This window comes from Pteropus medius, unplaced genomic scaffold, assembly GCF_902729225.1.
Source record: "Pteropus medius unplaced genomic scaffold, Ma_sr-lr_union100, whole genome shotgun sequence".
Taxonomy (NCBI): domain Eukaryota; kingdom Metazoa; phylum Chordata; class Mammalia; order Chiroptera; family Pteropodidae; genus Pteropus; species Pteropus medius.
In genome coordinates, this window is record NW_024346065.1 from 666,418 (window position 1) to 686,253 (window position 19,836).

The following is a 19,836-nucleotide window of genomic DNA, read 5'->3' on the forward strand; positions in this document are numbered from 1 at the left end:
GTTTGAATTTTTTTAATTAAAACAAATTTAAAGACAAGAAAAGTTAAGAAAAGGAAAGATTTTAAGAGGTCCTTTGCATATTCTTTACTCATCAGAACTTTCAAACTTGAGTTTTTTCTATGCTCCATGTATCCAAATGCATTGGAAAGAAACTTGGAGTGTGTGTTGGGGTGGCAGTAGGGTCGGGGGACGGAGGATGCTCAAGAATCTGTACAGGGAACGGTAGCCCGTTCTTGACTCTGCACTCTGTCGGCACTGTGATCTCCCTGGGCATGTGGCTTCTCTGAAAAAGGTCCTTGAGTTTCCAAGATGCCCAACCTCAAGGAAGAGGTGTGTAGAAGACAAGAGGTATTGCTGCTTTCTTCGTCTCCCACCTGGAAGTTCTACCAGCTCTTGGATTAAGTGCCCATCTACCTGTGCACCTGTGCTACAGCTAGGGTTGTGAGGCAAACACGCCTGTAGGAAGTGTGACTCTTACATACGTAGATCGTGATCATTGGAAGAAAGTTCTTTGTTATATGAGTATACATCGAAAAGAAAATGTCTTTCCCAGATAAAACATGTATATTGTAGAAAAGCAAAAAGAAGAAAATCTAAACCACTTGTAATCTACCACCAACGACTCTTTTGATGTATGTCTTTCTAGTCCAGAAAAATCATAGAGTACATTATCACTTTATAACTTTTCATGTAATATATCTGGAATATCTTTAAATATATTTCTTTAGCATAAATGATTATAGTATTCTGTTGTCCAGATATATCATAATTTATATAACTAGTCCCCTAATATTGAGCTTCTGGATTGTTTCTAATATTTTACTGTTATAAATGGGAATACAGTAAACATTCTTATAATCTGACCTTTGGACATATTCTTATTTCATAGGATTAATTCCTAGAGATGATCCTCTATTTCTGGGCTAAATATTATGCATGTTTTATGACTAGAAAATATACTTCAAATAATAATAATTGTAAGAACAGTTATAAAAGTATACATGTTTACTATTGAAACTTTTTGAAAATACAGGAAATTAAAGGGGAAAAATATCAGCAATAGATTTGTACTACAAGATGACCATAATTAGCAATTATTTTGCAATTTTATTTTAACCTGATGGTTATACTATACATATGATTTTATAACTTTTTCCAAAAGTAATGATGCTATGTTTATTACATAAGTAGACTATTTCTGAGTTTTTTCTTTTTCTTTTTTGAGGAAAAGGCATTTCTGAAAGTTAATTAGCTGCCATCTTTCCATTCATGGCTGTGATGATTTATGCCTTAATCTGAGTGAACTCATTTTTTGCCATCCAGGTTCCTGTGCTTCTGCCCATCCACTCAGCCTGGACGCTCATTGGTTGCCAGTAACCCTTAAATCTGCTTTTCTCAATCTTTTCCTAGGTGTCAGAATTGGGAAGGGGGAATTGGTGGCGTGCCAGGGATGGAAGCCCATGGTGGCTATACTTTCTGTGGCCTGGCTGCACTGGTCATCCTCAAGAAGGAACGTTCCTTAAACTTGAAGAGCTTATTGGTAAGTGTCTGTTGATTCCTCTTCCTCTCAGGCCCCCTGGCCCCTAGTGATGTGACTACTCAGATAGGCTTCAGGAAGGTTTGGCTGTGGGAGGAGCTAACAGAATTCCTGCCTTGAGCTCCTGAACTGAAAGTCCTGTAATGAAGCTTTAGATAGAGTTGTTGGAGCGCTCAGCACTGTTCTGAGAAAGTGGAAGGAGTGACCATGTGCTCTCAGTTTCTGCTCCCTTCTTCCTGCCTGTCCATCTTCCTGCTCTGAACTTTCTACATAGTGTGTTAGGCTAACTCCAGAGCCTTCTTGAGTCCTTCAGACATCTGGTATGAGTCAGAGTACCTTCCTCATACTTCTAAAAAAAAATGTAGCTTTGGTCTCTTAAAATTAGGGGTTATCGTGTATCTAGAAAGAATATCCTAAGAGAAAAAGTTACAAGAAGAGCTTTGAGGCATTTTAAAGCCAAGCTTTTATTACCTACCACACTATGTGAACATTTGGTAACTACATTTAAATAAGCTGGGCAGAACTGAGTAATTACATTGAGCAGGCAGCCCAAGCATTTATCCGGACTCCAAGCTCCTGACCATTTAGAATGAACTCAGAAAGCAGTCACTTTTAGGGAGTTGTTAGATCATAGTTAAATTATCATTGGAGACCTAGTGCACAAACATACACGCACCTACAGCCACCAAGGAGATGTCTTTGGGGGGCATTTACCTCCTAACCCTGACCTCAAAGCAAATCAACTGCAATTGACATCCATCTTTTCTCCCCAAGTTCAGATGTCAGGCTCCTATCATAGGAACTCATTGCGAGCTTCCGAGAGAGTTTCTATTATACTTTGTAGAGATATGACCAGCAGCATTTTGTCCTCATCCTTAGGAAGCCTCCTAGAACATACGCTTTTTGAAGGTTCTTAAAGGCTTGAAGTTTCATGCTGAAATGGCCAACTTGTGCACTGGCTTCTGAAATCCACTAAAATCTGATTATTTAACAAGACATGCAACATAAAAGTTCTATTTCCCAGGCAGAAATAAAGGCTATAATTAGTGAGTGCCTCAGTTACAAAGACAATATTTGAGATTTGAACTGTCTCTCCCACTTCCCAGCCATGTGACCTTGGGAAAATTGTCTAATCTGTTTTAGCTTCAATTTTTTTTTTTCTTCTATAAAGCACAGATAATAATAGTTTCTTGGAGGTTAAAGGAGAAAACATACATAAATGGCTTGGCACATAGTAGGTGCTCAATAAATGTTAGTATCCCTCTTACCCAAATTATTCCCTCCCCTCCATTTGCTTTGAGAGAATTAGGACCCATATCTGAAGGATTTTATATAGTCGAGAGAATAAACTTATGGGTTTAGGCACTGGAAAAAATTAACCTGGCTTAAAAACACTTAATCTGTGGAGTAAGTGAAAATGAAGAATGGACTTTCCACTACAGTGCCTGTTATCTCTTTTCATGAGTAATGCTTAGCTTACTTACATTAAGTGGCATCATCCCAAATGCACTGGTTCATTTAAGACTGACTGAGGATGTATTAGTGCCTGTACCTGCAGTGAAATTTTTTATGTCTTTCTTTTAAGAATTTGAGATTGTGACTCTCCGTGGGTGGGTGTTGCTTTGAACAGGGATATAATCTGAACTCTGCAGCCAGTAACTTAAAGGGGGGCTGGAAGACCCTCCCGACCCACTTCTGCAAGGGTTCTTAGTGGCTGTTTTCAGGAACTCAGTCTAATAAGAATCTAGTTACAGGGGAAACACCCTACTCTGCACTGTTCTGTTTGGTAAGGCAGCTCTGTAAGTCCGTGGCTGGCGGCTGGGAAGGAAATGGAAATGTCATTATCTGCTCGGCCACCTGGTTCTGCTCATTCCTAGAGGCCCAACCCATGACTATCTTGATCTCAGTAGTAGAGTGTGTTTAGAACACTTGGAGATAAGCAAGGAATGGAAATATCATATGTGACCATGAGTGACCTCAGGAGCCATTTTATAGGTTCAAAGTAAAAGATTTTCTTCTATCAGCCAGCCAGGTTCCCTAGAGGAGCAGAGAGGCTAGACAGAGACCAGACAGAGCCACCACTGGTCATCAGGACTGATGGCTTCTGCTTCAAGTTCTGTGAGTGACTTGCTAAGAGACCTGGGATGAATTTCCTCAGGTGCCAAGTAAAAGTCAGGAACAGTTTGAGATCATCTGATGAGATGTAGCACAAAATTCTATTTATCTGCATTTAATAAACTTCTCTGAGCAAGGAAGGCGATTAGAAATGAGCCCCTCGTGGTCTTGCCTTAAATTTCCTAGTTAAGCCTTGTGTATTAAGAGACATTTGAGGGTCTCCTCATAAGCCAGCGTGGCCTCTTTATTCTCTCAGCACCGCAACCCATTTGGAACCTGGGAAAAGGTGGTTAATGGTGCGTTAGGCACTGAGCAGAGATCAATGCTGGTTGCCTCGGAAGGACTGGCTTGAATGCGCCACTCGACATCTGTGGCAGTGAGGGGACGGAGGTGAGAAGCCAAAGCACCAGGAAGTCGAAAGGCAGGAACCCTCCCTTGCCAGATGAGCCTCTGGAGATCTTGTCTTGCTGGATTTTGTGTCTCTTTTAGCCTACAGCTGCCTCTCCCTTCTCTGTCTCATTCTCAGCAATGGGTGACAAGCCGGCAGATGCGGTTCGAAGGTGGATTTCAGGGCCGCTGCAACAAGCTGGTGGACGGCTGCTACTCCTTCTGGCAGGCGGGACTCCTGCCCCTGCTCCATCGTGCGCTACACGCTCAAGGTGAGCCTGGCAGCTGGGGGCGGGGGTAGGGAGAGATGCGGGGCATGGAGGGGATGGGGAGGTACATGATTTCCCTCAGCTGCTAATCAAGTCAGGAAGCCAGAGTGGTTTTTCAGAGGGGTTGAAATAAGCTTTGTCTGTCCTAGATTTTGACAGCCCAGTATGGATCTTCCTACTTAGGCATGCATGTACAGACTAGGAGTTAGTTCCAATGGTTTAGGGGTCATGGCTGCTTCAGACTGGCTGTGGCTGGAAGGAGGCGGGCCCCATTGTGACTGCCACCTCAGCTGGATGTGAAGCTATAGTTTCCAATGCCGAGCTCCATATTGGTCATATCAGAACTGAAAACCCATGCCGCGCATTTGGTCACAACAGTGACAAAAAAGGCAGTTGCATAAAGGTGCAGAGAACCGGAACCCACAGAGAAAAGACTCACGGTGTCTATCTGGCTGTGTAGTTGCCACCATTAGAAATGTCAGATTTAAGAATTGTTGAAGACCACCACAGGTGGCCATCAATCAAATGAAAAGATGTGAAATGCACGTTTGTTTCACCTGTACCACTGGGATGGAAGGTCCCATGTTCACTTCTGTGGCATCTCAAGAGGGAGTCAAAACCAAAGCAGTTACATAGCAAACAGAGCTTCTGGGAGCCTTCCCTTATTATCTGGTGAAATCTCAGGCCGCCTGCTGACTCCCGAATCATCTTTCTCATTTATTTTGTGTGAGTACAGGACGTCTCTAAGGAAGCTAGTGGGAGAGGGGAAGTCATGCCCTGGCTGGTGGCTGATCTGTTCTTGGAGTGAGATCCCTTGGCCCAGAGGGAAGCTTTGCTTTAGACTTAGTAGTTGGGCAATTAATTGCTCAAATGTGGAACATGAGATTCTTTTCTACTGCCCTCTCCCACACTTTTTTTCTTCTTTTTTCTTATTTGGCTGTTCTGAGTCCCTTTCTTTAGTTTCTTAATTCGTTTGAGTCGTGGACACTTCTGATACTGAATCGATGTAAACAGAGTCCCTGTTCTGTCCTCCCATTCTCCCTGTTTATGTGTGTCCTGAGATTCCTTGGCTTAGGACCTCTGGGCTTTCGGTCTCATCGCCCTGACTGTGGTGCCTGCACAGTCTCTGGCTTGACCCCTATAGTGGGGAGGTCAGGAAGTCTCCCAGAGTCTAGTATTTTCCAGGCAGAAATAACTTGGGTTTTAGTGATCTCTTTATTGGAACTGGTGAGGTTGAGCCCTTGGTAAAACCGTCAGCTTCTCGCAAACCCGTTCCTGGCAGGGATAAGACGCGGTCATCCTGCAGCTGCCAGGAAAATCCGGAGAGAGCTGTAACAGGAGTGCTACCTGCCAAAGTCTTCAAGGGGGGCCCTGGTTGACATTTTGTTTATTGTAGCTCAAGTTCTGGAGGACTAGTCACATTCAAAGCTTTGCCTGTGGAAAAGGTTGCTTGTGAATCTTAGTGTTTTCAGTTTTTTTCACTGCCTGGGAGAAGGCCCGTGCTGGGCCTGATGCTCACCCACTTTTCAGAAACAGTGAACTTGGAACAGTTAGGCCTCTGAGAAGAAAGGAAGTTTTTTGACCGGTAGGCAAAATAATGATGTTGGGAGTCAAAAGGAGATGCAGTGTAGAAAAATATTCAGAATATACTGTGGTCAAAGTTAGGTTTCAAAGCAGTATGTATGTAATTCTAGTTTTAGTGAAGAATTGACTCTAAAAAATTAACAGAAGGCATCTGCTCTGTGAAATGATAGAAGATGTTTGTTTTCTTTCTTATTTGCATTCTCTAATTTTTCTATAATTAATATATATTTCTTGCATAAAGAACACAAAAGTTATTTTACAAAAAAAAGAAACTATAAACAAAATAAGTAGCAAGGTGGGAAAAAATATTTGTGACAAATGATGAAAAGCTAATTTCTTTAATTTGAGAATGTCATCCAAATCAATAAGAAAGAGACGAACAACCCAATTGAAAAACAGGGATCTGAACAGACAGAAAAAGGATCTGAACAGACAGAAAAAGAACAACTACTATTATTACTTCTACTTCAATTGCTGTTACAATGGGCAGCTGACTTTCCAAGCACTCACCGTAAACCAGGGGCAGAACTGATGCACATATATTTTCTTATTTGAGTCCCAAAACAACCCTATGCAATAGGTACTCTTGTTATCCCCATTTTACAGACGAGAAAACAAAGTACAGTGAGGGTAAGTGATTTGCTTCATAAGACCTGATTGCCACCTCCGACAGTATCCGAGCCCTGTTTAGAACCACCACAGGTGGCCATCAATCAAATGAAAAGATGTGAAATGCAAATAAAAACAGTGGGACATTAGCCCTTTTTACTGTCAGATGGACAGAGGTTAGAAACCTTGATACCTATGCTGGGGAGTGTGGAGAAACCAGCACTTTCGTATTGTTAGCTAGGGTGGAAATAGGCACATCATGTTTTGAAGGGCAGTTTGGAGACATCTGTTTAATTTATTGGAACCCAGCAAGTGCACTGTCAGGAATTTACCTTCAGAGATATTAGCAAACGATGTCTATTGAAGTAGAGTTTTAAAAGCAAACAACCCCATTGCCCACCAAAAGGTCAACAGTTAAATAAATTATGATCTCCATACAGTAGCTGCATACGATGGGCTGGCTGATGTAGATAGCTCCCCAGGACACAACTGAAAGTTTGAAAGGCCAGGCCTGGAGCAATCTGCATGCGACATCCACACAGCCTTCCCTGGAAGTGACATAAAGCCCCTTTAACAGGGTGTGTTGGAGAGAGGGGAGGAGACTTTCTTCTTAAATTTTCTATCTGTACCTTTTTTTTTCCATACTCTTTTTTTTTTTTTACCATGTACAATATTACTTTTATTTCAGTAAATGAACAAATACACTTTTAAAAGGTGATGATCGTATTGCTAACCAAAAAGATAACAAGGGACTGACACACATCAGCACATGAATCCAGGCTGGACCCTGACTCGGCAAGTGGCCATGAGTAGTTCCATGTGGGTGGCTGCCTTAACACGTGTAGAAGACAGTATTTGAGTAGAAGCATGAGTTATTACTATCTTAAAAATATCAAATGCTGACTAAATTAGTGAGTTATTTTCGTGGAGCAATAAGAAAGCAGCAGGACTGTGAGTTTCTGTCTGGATTGATAGTTACTTGTTGCTTGCTTGTCCTTTGGAACATACCCCAAGCCTGTATTTGTCCGCCTGTGAAATTGAGCTACATGTGGCTGCACCTGTCACTTACTGTTTGGAAAAACGTTTGATTTCTTAGATAAAAGGAACCTTTGAAATGTAAAATGACATTTATATTGGGAGCTGTAATTTGAGGGACAGGTATAAAGAATTTAAAAGCCTGATTCCAGTGCACAGTTATCACCCCATAATTATATCTCCCTTCATCTCACTATGATTCTGTGTGCTGGTGTGCAAATTCAAGATCTCTGGAAATTCCTTATTGAGTTTATGAACTTGGAACTTCTAGACTTCGGTAATGTAAGTGGTAACTGAAGCACTCTGTAATCTATTTAATAATAAACCTACCATTTTTTTTCAGATTCCAACTTTAGCAATAGGTTATCATTTACCATTTACCTTATAATAAGTCTTATTTCTTATAGGATATGAAATGAGTATATTTTTATATAGATGTTTAATGCAGTTATCCTGAAGTTTAGTAAATATGCTTTCATGAGATATAATTCACATACCATACCATTCACCCATTTAAAGTATACACTTCAGTGATTTTTAGTATATTCAGGGTTGCGCAGCCATCACCATAATCAGTAATCAATGTAGAATTTTCATCACCCCCCCTCAGAACTCCTGTATGGGTTATAAATGTGCTTCTTTAAAGAAATCACAAAGAAAATATCAACAGTGTGATTACAGTATATGTGTAAACTATATATATATATAATATATGATATAAACTATGTATACATAATGTAAATTATATATATAAAAATAATACTATAGATATATACTTTATAAAACCCATATAACCAAAAGAACAAAAAGGGGAAATAGGTGTAGCATATGATACAGGAAAAGGGTAAATATAATAGAAAGCTAGATTAATAAAATTGACTGTTGGATCTCAGAAGATACTCTCAAAAGGAAATACAGCTCGTAAACAAAAGTTATGAGAAAATTTCACCCTAATTATTAATCGAAGGAATGCAGATAAAAACAAATGATCAGGTACTGTTTCTTTTTAACATTTTAATTGTGGAGAACTTTTTTTAAAGTAACTAATGCTTAATGTTAAGAAACATTTTAAATTTTGCTAGTGGCTATATAAATTCTTAAAGTAGTGTACCAGTATCTATTAAAAGCCTTAACCCATTTCCCATTTGCCCCAAGAATACTCGCTGGCGACACTTGGGGCTGCAGTGTTTACCCCAAGATAACTCATGGATCACAGTCCTAATCTCACCCCCAAAGTTTGCCACGAAATATCTCACTTTTATTATTATTTTCACATTGCTCTAGTATACTGACAGCCTTTGGAAATGAATAATATCATTCTATATGTAGCATTCTGTTTTTAGTAGCAGTATTTCCATTTACAAAATATAGTAATTCTCGATTGCTGAAAATGTCAAATCCTAGACAACGTAGCATTCCTACATGCGATGTTAACGTCATTCTCAAACAGTTGTTAGCTGAAGGTCCATTTGATGAATCCGATTTATGTATACATTTCTGTTACATTAGGATTAGAGACAAGTTCTGTGTAGAAATAACTCTAAGAACAGTTTTTATATTGTATTTTCACATTGAAAACCAGTCAGATTTGCTTCAGCCTCAAAGAGCGTGTTTATGTAAAATTAAATTAACACTGGCAGCGAGCTGCACTTTTTTTTCTAAACAGGAAGTGGGTTAAAAATGTTTATTCTCTTTAACTGAATAACTCCACTTTTGTGAATCCATTTGAAGAAGATAATCCTAAACAGAGAAGATTCATAAAGATGTTTATTGCAGCATTTTTTATAATTTCAAGGAGCTGGAAACAACCTTGGAAATAAGTAAGAGAAGGGTGAAGTCCCATCATGTATGTATGAATCTTTTACAAAGGCAGCTGTGCTTATAGATAGGGAAAGAAAAAAGAAGAAAGTAATTAACGTGTGTGAATGCCTCCATGAACACGTGCCCCAGAGTGAGTCCGAGGGGGAAGGCCCCAAAGTGCTCAACTCCTGTGTGCCTGTTCTAGTGTGAGCATCTCAGGGGCCGAGCGTGACCCGGGTGTTGAGGATGAGTGGTTTTTGTACGTGACCGCAGGTGTCAGCCAACTGCTGCACCTCATCCAAGTGCTTAAAGCGGGAAATAGTGATCACTTTCTAACTGGCCCCATCTTGTCCTCTCTCATTTAAGAAATTTAAAAATGATTTTTTTCTCTAGTATTCCACAATTAAATATTTTGCATTTACTGTAAACTTTGATAAATTTTTACCATAGACGATTCTATAGTTGTATATATGAGAGTTTTGGCCCAGTGTCTATATTAAAGCAGTTACCTTGTGCGTCCACTTAATGAAGTACTATATGGCTATTCAAAATGATGGTTATGAAGATTATGTAGCAGAACAGGAAAGTTTATGCTTATAACGTTAAATGAAAAACCTAAGATACAAAATTATTATAACTATATGGAAAATTGCTTAGAAACAAAACAAACAAAACCAAGACTGGAAGAAAGAAAAAATTGGCTTTTAATTGCCATTTACAAATTGTTTGCTATCTTTGCAGCCCAAGTATCAAAGTATAAAATTGAACAAGGACTTAATGCATATTCTACAGGTGTATTTTTAAAAAAAATCAATTCCCGTGTAAATGTTTCTGCACACATCTGCCTCTTGGTGATTTGCCCCGCCTTCCCACTGATGACTATGGCCCACAGAATTCTCTGATTGCGGTTCAGAGTGAAGAACTTTCTGGTCAGTACTTCAGTACGAGTATCAGAATTGCTGGTTTCTGCTTGGGCTACCATGTTATATGATGCAGGAGGGAAGATCCTAGTCATGCTTCTTAGGAACATTTTTTGAGCTAAGTGAAAAGTTGGAGAATTCCTTTTGGAGACAGATTAGAAAAGGAGAAGAAACAGACATTATTCTCCCTCTTAAGAGTTCTCTTAGCTAGAGTCTGGTTAACAAGTTTCAGAGATGAACTAGAGGAAATGTCTTACGAAGCCCAGAGCAGGGAGTTGTGGACCAAGTCAGAAGCACTGATGGAGGTCAGTCTGGAAAGGTGAGCTGACCAGCTAGCCCCCTGCCCGCCACAGGTATGGTTGCTGATGGCCATCAAGGTAATGTATGCACTTCAGGCAAAGGGAAAGTGCCACTCTGCACCACTGCTCATTGCCTCATGTCAGGGTTCAGGAGAAAAGACGTGTCATAGGACTCGGGCAAAGATATCAAGTGTCTCAAGAATGTAATTTTCAACACTGGTCCAAGAAGACTAGAAGGAAACCTTGACCGTTCCCACTGAGTAATTAAATACAAGCTGTGCTGGACTCCCACCAAGCCTAGGCCCGTGCTAATCCTTTGCCTTTCCACAGGTGACCCTGCCCTCAGCATGAGCCACTGGATGTTTCACCAGCAGGCCCTGCAGGAGTACATTCTTATGTGCTGCCAGTGCCCCGCTGGGGGGCTTCTGGATAAACCTGGCAAGTGAGTGCCTTCTCTCTGGGGAGGAAGGGACAAGGAGGGGAGAGAGGGGTGTGTACCTTAGGCCTACTCAGACCCAGATGGCAGCAGGTGCCAGCCTTTAAAAGTCAAGGTGTCCCTTTCCATCCAGATGCTTAGTGCTGGTGTGGCAAGGGAAGAAGCACCCTGATAGGGAGCACCCGCTTTGAGTGCCCTCGATCCTGGCACCTCCAGTACCCATCCTCTCCCCCAGCTTATGTGCACTCCCTTCTCTAGAGAGGCAAACAGATTGCCAGGTAGATAGTTTTTATTTCTTCTTCTTTTCTTTTTTTTTAAATTAACCAAACTGATTTAAATAGAACAAGATACAGGATTTTAAAATCCTTGAGTGTCATAAACAGACATTATAATCACAACTATTACAGGACAGATTAAAACCTTTAGGTGCCAAATAAAAGAGAAATCAAGTAAGTTCTGTTCCTTTGCACACACACCCTCTGCTGCTGTCAGCATCCAGGAAAGGCCCAGCTAAAGGCCAATGCCCAGCAATTTATCAGGAATTATTTGGCCCATTTCTAGTCATCTTGGTGTTTTGTTTTTTTGTACGTATGTTTATTTGAGAAATACGTTAATTTAGTGCTCCGCATGAGAGCCCTTTCTGGAAGACAGCTGGAGGTACTGACTATAAAGTGACAGTTTCTGCCGTCCGGCAGGGCTGAAGGATGGGGCTTTGAAAAAATGCCGGAGGAAACCAGGCTTCCTGGAGCTCTGTGAGGAGGGTGGGGTAGCACATGTGAGCGCAGCCTGGTGCCCAGAGTCCATGTGGTTGCTTTGTTCTTTAGGCTGCACTGGGGTAGGGGAATGTGTTTGTGGGGAGCAGAGAAGCACCTGCTGAGAACCATCCTGTTCTTGCAGGTCTCGGGACTTCTACCACACCTGCTACTGTCTGAGCGGCCTGTCTATAGCTCAGCACTTCGGCAGTGGAGCCATGTTGCACGATGTGGTCCTGGGTGTGCCTGAAAATGCTCTGGTAAGGTGGGATAAGGGCGCTTAACATCCCATCTCCACAAGGCCCCAGGATGGGGGCTTACCAAGAGAGCAGAACAGCCACTCTCGCTCTGCAGAACTGGCTCTGCTGTCGGGACAGGCTGGTGAGCTGGCAGTTACCACCCTCCCTCATGTTTGCAGTGCATTCATGAGGATGTGACTGTGGAGGAAACACACCTGGAGGCAAACTCAGGGTTCTAGGCCTTTATCCCAGAGTCTAGGACCTCCCTCATTAGCTCCCTCTCTGAGGAAGTCTACTCGGAGGCAGTTACGTTTCTGGTGCCTGCAGCCACACAACACTCCCTTGTATGGCTGCCTCTGTCCTTTGGAGCTCTCAGCTTGTGTGCCACCTCTTCAGAGAGGCCTTCTCAGACCACCTTCTGTAAATGAGATCACTCAGAATGCTCTGCCATAGCAGTTTGTTTGTGTCCTTCACAGCACTCATCACAATTTGTAATGTGTGTGTTTAACTTGTTTTATCTGCTGCCCTCAAACTGTCAGTCCCATGCGGGCGAGATGTTCACCTCTGCATCCTGCCCTAGACCAGCCTGGCTGCATGAGACGCTCCCGGGCCTGAGACACAAGTGCAGCTAAGACTGTCTGCAGCCATCAGATAATCGGGCCCATGCAGACTGTCACAAAATATTTCCAACCGAAGAAATATGAATAGCCAGTAGATGGATGAGATGATGCAGTAAGAAAAATCAGAGTAATAGTCATGCAGCTTTTCCAAGCCTTAATGTTTTCTGTATTTGCCTCATGTGCAATCCTCTTCCAGTCTTTTCCTTCCCTTCTTCCCCAGCATAACCTTGTCCTAAAACTGACATCATGCCCGCAGATGTTTTTGTGTGATTACTACATATGTATGTATCCATAAACGGTTGTTTTGAATGTTCTCAAACTTTTTACAACAGTATCATATCTACTGTGACACTTATCCTGTGTTTTCTCACCGACCCTTATGCTTTTGAGCTTTATCTGTGTTCGTTTATGTTGGTCATTTTAACTGCTGTGTAGTATTCCCTGTATAAACGTATCCCAATTGATTTTTCTAGTTTCCCGTTGGTTAACGTTGAGATGGTTTCAGTTCTTGCTATTACAAACAAGGTTGTAGTGTTGTGTGTTAGGGTCTCTCTAGGAGAGAATCCATACCTCCATCTTCACTGGATGGCACAGAGCTGCTCTTGGGTGTGGCTGTTGTTTTTTGCTCACACAGCACTGAATCCCTCCAGGGGGATTTTTCCCTTCTGCCAGTCGGACAGATGGGAAATGGTATCTGTTTTGTTTTGCATTTCCTTGATTACTAGTGAGGTTGAGCATCTTTTCAAATGTTTATTGGCCATTGTGTTCTTGAATTTCCTGCCAGCTCATAACCTTTGCTCATTTTCTCCCTGATTTGTAAATGTAATTGTTTGCCCTTTTCTTATGTATTTGCAGGAATTCTTTGCATGTTCTTGATACTAATCTTTTGTCAGTGGTGTGTGTGTGTGTGTGTGTGTGTGTGGTGAATCTGTTCCAGTTTGTAACATGTCTTTTCACTTTGTTTTTAGTGTTTTTTGTTGAATAGAAGATTTTAATTTTAAAACGAACATTTCATTTGCCTTTTTGGTTTTGAGGGTTTTTTTGCGGAGGGAGGGGTTACTTAAGAAATTTTTCTCTATGCTGAGGTCATAAATATATTTTCTTCTAAACAGTTTAAACATTTGCTTTTCCCATCTAGATTTTGAATTATCTTGGGATTTCTTTATGTGCTGAGGGTTTTTCATTTGGATAACTAATTAACCAGCACCATTTATTGACATTTACAACCTTTCCTACTGGTGTATCACATGAGTATCACGTACTCGAGTTTCCATGTATAAGGTGACTCTGTTTCCGGACACTCTGTTCTGTTTCTTTGGGTTTTTGCTTGTCTGCACTGTCTTAGGCAAATCTTAAAGGCAGGTAGGCAAGTCCCATCCATCTTGTTCTTTTTCTTCAAAGTTGCCTTGGCTATTCTTTGCCTTCTGCTTTTTCCTGTGAATTTAGGATCAGCTTCCCAAATTCCACAAAAAATCTAATGAAATTTTTATTGGAATTGCACTGAATTTAAGATTAATGACAGAGAACTGACTTCTCAATAGTAAGGCTTCCCGTTTCTGAACATAATTTTCCAAATTTTGTTACATGTGCTTCAATGGTCTTTTATCAGTTTCTCCACAAATGACTAGCACATCTTTTGTTAGATGTGTGTCTAAGAATTTTAGTTTTTTGTGTCTAGTGTGACTAGAATATTTTATCCTATTATATTTTATAACTGGCTGTTGCTAATATATAGAAATATTGATATTTACATTTTAATTTTGTATCCAGCCACATTATTGAACTTTCTTAATAGTTGTATTAGTTTACAGAATCTGTTGGATTTTCTGTTGAGAATATGTCATCTTCAAATAAGGACAACTTTGCCTTTTCCTTTCTGATTCATAAGATTTTATTTCTTGTTCTTGCCTTGTAATTTGGCTAAGACTCCATATAGAATGTTGACTGGACGTAGTAATAGATGGTGTTCCTGGTTTGCTTCTGATGGTAATGGGAAAGCTCCTATAATTTTACCATTACGTGGGATGCTTACCGTGGGGTTTTGTTAAATACTTCATATCAGGTTAAGGATGTTCTTTATTCCTGGTTTGCAAGATTGTTTTTTGTTTGTTTCCGTCATAATCTGGTGTTAAATTTTATTGAATGCCTTTTCGGCATCTGGTTTTTCTCCTTTAATATGCGATGTTTCGTTAATAAATATTCTGCTGTTAGCCTTATATTCTCAGGATAAGCCCTTCTGGTCATAGTAGTACGTGAGTGTGTGTTATGTGTGTGTATGTTTGTTTAATGTTCTGCTGGATTCAATTTGCTAATTTTTTTGGCTAGTATTTTTATTTAGTATTTTTTGCTTTTTTGTTCATATGATTTATCTAAAATTTTGTTTTATTGTTCTTTTCCAGTTTGTTTCAGGATAATATCATAGCCCCATAAAATTAGATGGTTATCTTCCTCTTCTTTCCCCCTTTCTTCAGTCTTTGAAAAAGTTGTGTAGTTTAGAGATTACCTGTTTATTGTAGGTTTGATAACACTTGCCTGGGAAACCATCTAGGTCTGGCATTTTTGGGGAGGAAATGGTGGTAGCAGAATAAGCAACTGTTATTATTGATTTAATTTATTCATATAGGTTTTAAAGAATTTCTTCTTGAGTCGATTTTGAAAATTTATGTTCCATAAAATTGCATGTTTTGGCATGAAGTTGCTCATAGTATTCTCTTAAAATTTTTTAAAAATCTCTCCTGTGGTTATGTCCTTTTCTTCATTCTCCTAGAGTGGAAAAGTCCTGAATACTGGCCTAGGATTGTGCCCTGTCTCAGACCTAAAGTTTCTTTTGGGTTTCTGTGATGCAGTGGAATAATATAGAATAATTCAAATATGGCTTGACACCTTTACTGCCTAATAGGATTGTGGTCTTTTTTCTTTGTTATAAATGTAAATACATGTTCATTTTTTTAATAATTAGAATATATATAAGTATAAATAAAAAATTAAAAACAATCATATCACTTCCCATTTTGGTGCATGTCCAATTTTTGCCTATTCATATACATCACATCTGCAAGCACATTTTAATTTTTAATTTTTTAAACCATCTTTTTAATTAGAAGATAAACATAAAAGATAGATAAGACATTTTTTCAGGAAAATGGCATTTTTCCAAATGATGTTACCTAAAATATCTTTACCCTGAATTGCACATACTATAACTCAGAATTACTCTGAGTTAAACACATTTTTAAAAATTGAGTTTGGGACAATATTGTACACACTGTTTTCCTCCCTTGATATGTTACAAGCATTTGCCAATATCATTAAATATTTGAAAGCATGTTTTTTTAATGGCTATATAATATTCCTTTGTATCCCATGTACTATAAAATGTTTTTACCAATATTAGGGCCTTGTGTGATAAATCTCTGTGTACATCTCTGATGATTCCTTATGCTAAATTCTTACAAGCGCATTTAGTGGGTCAAATTTCCAAGGACCATTGGAGTGAGTAATTGATACCTGTTCTTCTGTTTGCAGCAGCCCACTCACCCTGTGTACAATATTGGACCAGATAAAGTGATCCAGGCCACCATGCACTTTCTGCAGAAGCCGGTCCCAGGCTTCGAGGAGCATGAGGATGAGGCGACAGCAGGACCTTCCACTGACTAGAGGACATGGGGTCCCAAGTCTCTGTGTTCATCACAGCTCAGTGTTCACCTGTTCAGACTAAGGTTTATATGTTTCGATATGTACTGCATTCTCTGCTGCACAGGCCTTGGCCACTGTGGAGCTGTGGTTGTCCTTTCTTGTCAAACAAAGCAGAAATGATGGCTCTAGATTTGGAGAACACAGTGGCATGGTTTTAAAAAAATTCTTCCCACTCCTGTCAAACCAAAAATCCATTAGCCCATGCAGCATTTAAACCCGGCTCGGGCCTGGCCAGGGTTGGCTGGGAAACAGTGCATGCTGAGAAGCAGCCCCTCCCCACCAGCTCTCCAGCTGGGACAGCCCTAGTGAAATGAATGACACCCGCGAGCCACTGCTGCGATCCCCACTTGCACGCCACCATTAAGATGCCAGGAAGGTACCTTTCCATGGGCGGAAATAAATCTGCTCCATGCCAAGGGAGGGGCTTTGGGTCCCACCCAAATGAATTTTCCAGAAAAAAACGTGGTGGGGCTTCAATAGGAGGTAGGTGCCCAAGGCTCTCACCTCCCATCCTGGTCATTTGCAGGGGAAGGGATCTGGATAGGGGAGAGAGGTCTGCGTATGAGTCCTTCCCTTTCTGCCCTGGAGAGCTGAGCCACATGTCTCTCCAAGGCCACACGTGGAGCACAGGCAGGATTTGCTTCAGCCCCAGGTGTGGGAAACTAATTATGAGTGGACGAGGAAGCAGCTCCAGGGCCCACGCCCTCACCCTGCCCCATCATGTACCGTGAAAAACCCCTCTGATGGCCTCACGGCAGCGCCTGCAGCCCGTGGCCAATCTGTGTTTCCATCTTTCTTCCACCAGACCCCCAGCCTGCCCTCAAAGACAGTGTTGTCTTCTCTCACCCAGAGTATTAACACTACTAACTCTTTCACCTTAATTTCTGACTCAGGATTTATTCACATCCTACCCATGCCAGGCTCAGAAATAAAATCAATTGCTGGACCAGCTGGCTGCTGCTAAGGCAGTAGCTATGTAAACCTGGCTGTGGCAGGGCTGAGTGCTGCCTGGTGTGTTCAGCCTGGCAGGGCTTCTGCTGCTCACACAGAACCCTTTATCTGTCAGCGGGGTGTTATTTGGTCATCTGTCCACTGCTACGGGCCCAGCAAGCTCCATGCCGCTGACTGGGCTTTCACGTCAGCAGCCATGGGCTGTGGGCAGATGGGAGCTCAGAGATGCAGCATAAGGCTCTTCTCAAAAACTCTGGCCATTTGCTGCCTCTAATTCCCTATTGCTTTGGCATACTGGACTATGTATTACCTCCTTAAAATAATAAAAGAATAACATTTTCTATGATTTCTGTCTTTTGTGGCTGGTACCAAGAAAATTCCTTCGGAATGCCTAGTGTTAGTTATTGAAAGTCGTGAGCTCACAGATTGCCAGTCTCTGCCTGTGAGCAAGGGTCCGGTCCATGTGCGTTAGTGATGACAAGGAGGTCTGACCTGGGATCCATCCTCACGTACCTTCTCTAGCTGAGAACACAGTGGGCCTGACAAGGAGTGGGGAAAGCTGTGTGTTTCCCAAGTTCCCTGTGATTCGGTTACTTTTGTCCCAGCACTGTGCACATTGTTTCATGGTCTGTCTGGGTGTCTGTCCTCGACCTGGCTCTAAGCAGGGACTGTGTTCCTGAGTCATAAAGCAAACATTCAGCAATGAGTGGGTGGGTACGTATCACAGCCAGAGGTAGGGTGGCTGTCACAGGGACAGGTCAGAATCCTGTGGTCACTTGGCTTTCCTCATCTGGTGAGAGACCATTCCCCAAGGGAGAACAAGAAGGGTGCTCTGTGGCTTGACCCTCCTGGATGGACTAGAAGAAGGTGTCCTCAGAGGTAGAGCATAAACCAGATCCACATTCTGGAATGTAATTCCTGCCCCTGTGCTATTATTGCCTCGCTAAGAAAGGTTTGGGCTACAAAGCAACATGTCAAAATGCATCTTTCCATCACTACGACAGAAAGGCCAAACCCTACCAGAGATTCTAAAATTCCCATTCCTACCTACTGTGCGTGCATTTTACCAGTAACCTAAAAAATTAATGAACGAAAACTTCATCTAAAGTGGAGGAGGGTGGCCCGAAAAGGGAACCCTCATGCCCTACATTTAGTGCAGAGCACAGCAGCAGAAACTTTAACAGCCCTTTCCAACTTCCTGTCCCTGCTATAAAAGAGCTTCCTCTTTTTATTAGCCGACTTGGCCCGTGGTTCACCATGATCCCATGCACAGGATTACGAGTCCTTGCCCCTGGATAAACCCATTTTGCTGAGAAATGTCTGGCTGACTTTTTGTTTACAGTCAGCAGCCTCAATGTATTATGAGATTAACTCCAGTAATAATTGGTGTGAAGAGACAGAAGGGATTGCTCACTCTGAGCTGGCTTTATACCAAGGAGGGAGGATTTGAACTGATTCTCCAAGGGTAGGTAAAGTTTGGCCAAGTAGAGAAGAGAGGCTCATTTAATGGTATTCTTATTTCAGAATAAGAATCTTACTAGCATATCCTAAAATGTCTTTCCTGCTTCCAGTTGAGTCTGGAGGGTTTCCCGACTTGAACAGAATTCCAAGTGGGTTCTTGAGATAAATTCTCAGATTTATCATGTGGATCCTTAAGTAGAAGGCACTCACATAGCATTCCAAGTAGATTACCCCAAATATTTCCCCCATCAATAAAGAAATACAAAACTATTACAGATCTCTATATCCAGATGAGCCCCAACTTCTCCCTTGGATCCGTCTCAGACCCACCTTGAGTGCCATGTAAGTTGGGAAGCCTGCCAGAGCCCACTGGGAGAAGAGGAGCCTCCCGGATAAGCCAGTGCAAACTCCTCTGATAACAATACAGTACCAGTTAACAGTATTCCTAAACTGCCTTCTCTTCATGGTTTCATTTCTGAGTTAGAAGCCACAAGTTCGATTCTAGCCACTGAGTTGTGGACAATGCAGTAGTATTCTTGAGGAAGCCACTTCTCAGCCACATAAAAGCACGGACCATATTCAATAGCTTCCATGATGGCTTCCTGCTGAGGGCTAGCCTTAGATCTTGCTATGTTGCTTCCTGGTGATTTAAACTGAGCAGAGAGGTTCGGTTTAGAAAACCCCGAGGGGGTGGTTGCTTTCGTGACCTTGGCTATTTCGCCAATATTAACTGTCTGTGCTATACTTCTGGCAGGAGTTTGTTAGCCAGAAATAAAAATGGAGCTCCCCGATTGCCCTGAGTGAACTATATTGTTGGTAGAAGTAAAATCCATCAGCTTTAGATGTCAGATGTACAGATAACAACACTGACATTCCATTATGAAAACTGAAGAACTTCTCTCTTATTCCCACCAATGTTTACATTGATCCCATCTCCTTATGGAAGTGGGTCTCTGGGCCGCCTGCAGAAATCTGCCAGTAGCTTTAACATCCCAACTCAGAGGGAAGGGTAATAGCCCAGGGTGAGAAAAGAATGTTCTTATGCCTGTAGGCTTCCTAGACTCTGTGACCAGGGCTACTAAGATACAGGCATTGCATAGACCAAATCTTAAAGATGTAGGACGTC

The 19,836-nt window shown here is 41.5% G+C and overlaps 1 protein-coding gene across 2 annotated transcripts in view; it reads left to right on the forward strand.

The window, feature by feature from the left end:
• Positions 1 to 17,595, forward strand: part of FNTB (farnesyltransferase, CAAX box, subunit beta) — a 58,060-nt gene extending 40,465 nt beyond the window's left edge. Inside the window, exons 8-12 of one of the 2 annotated variants that reach the window (XM_039875237.1) lie at positions 1,411 to 1,540; positions 4,179 to 4,311; positions 10,886 to 10,997; positions 11,889 to 12,003; positions 16,128 to 17,595. In XM_039875237.1, coding sequence (XP_039731171.1) covers positions 1,411 to 1,540; positions 4,179 to 4,311; positions 10,886 to 10,997; positions 11,889 to 12,003; positions 16,128 to 16,259 — 622 coding nt within the window. In that variant the 3' untranslated portion in view covers positions 16,260 to 17,595. The remainder of the gene's footprint in view (positions 1 to 1,410; positions 1,541 to 4,178; positions 4,312 to 10,885; positions 10,998 to 11,888; positions 12,004 to 16,127) is intronic. The other variant, XM_039875238.1, reaches the window with a different exon arrangement.
• Positions 17,596 to 19,836: the final 2,241 nt, after the last annotated feature.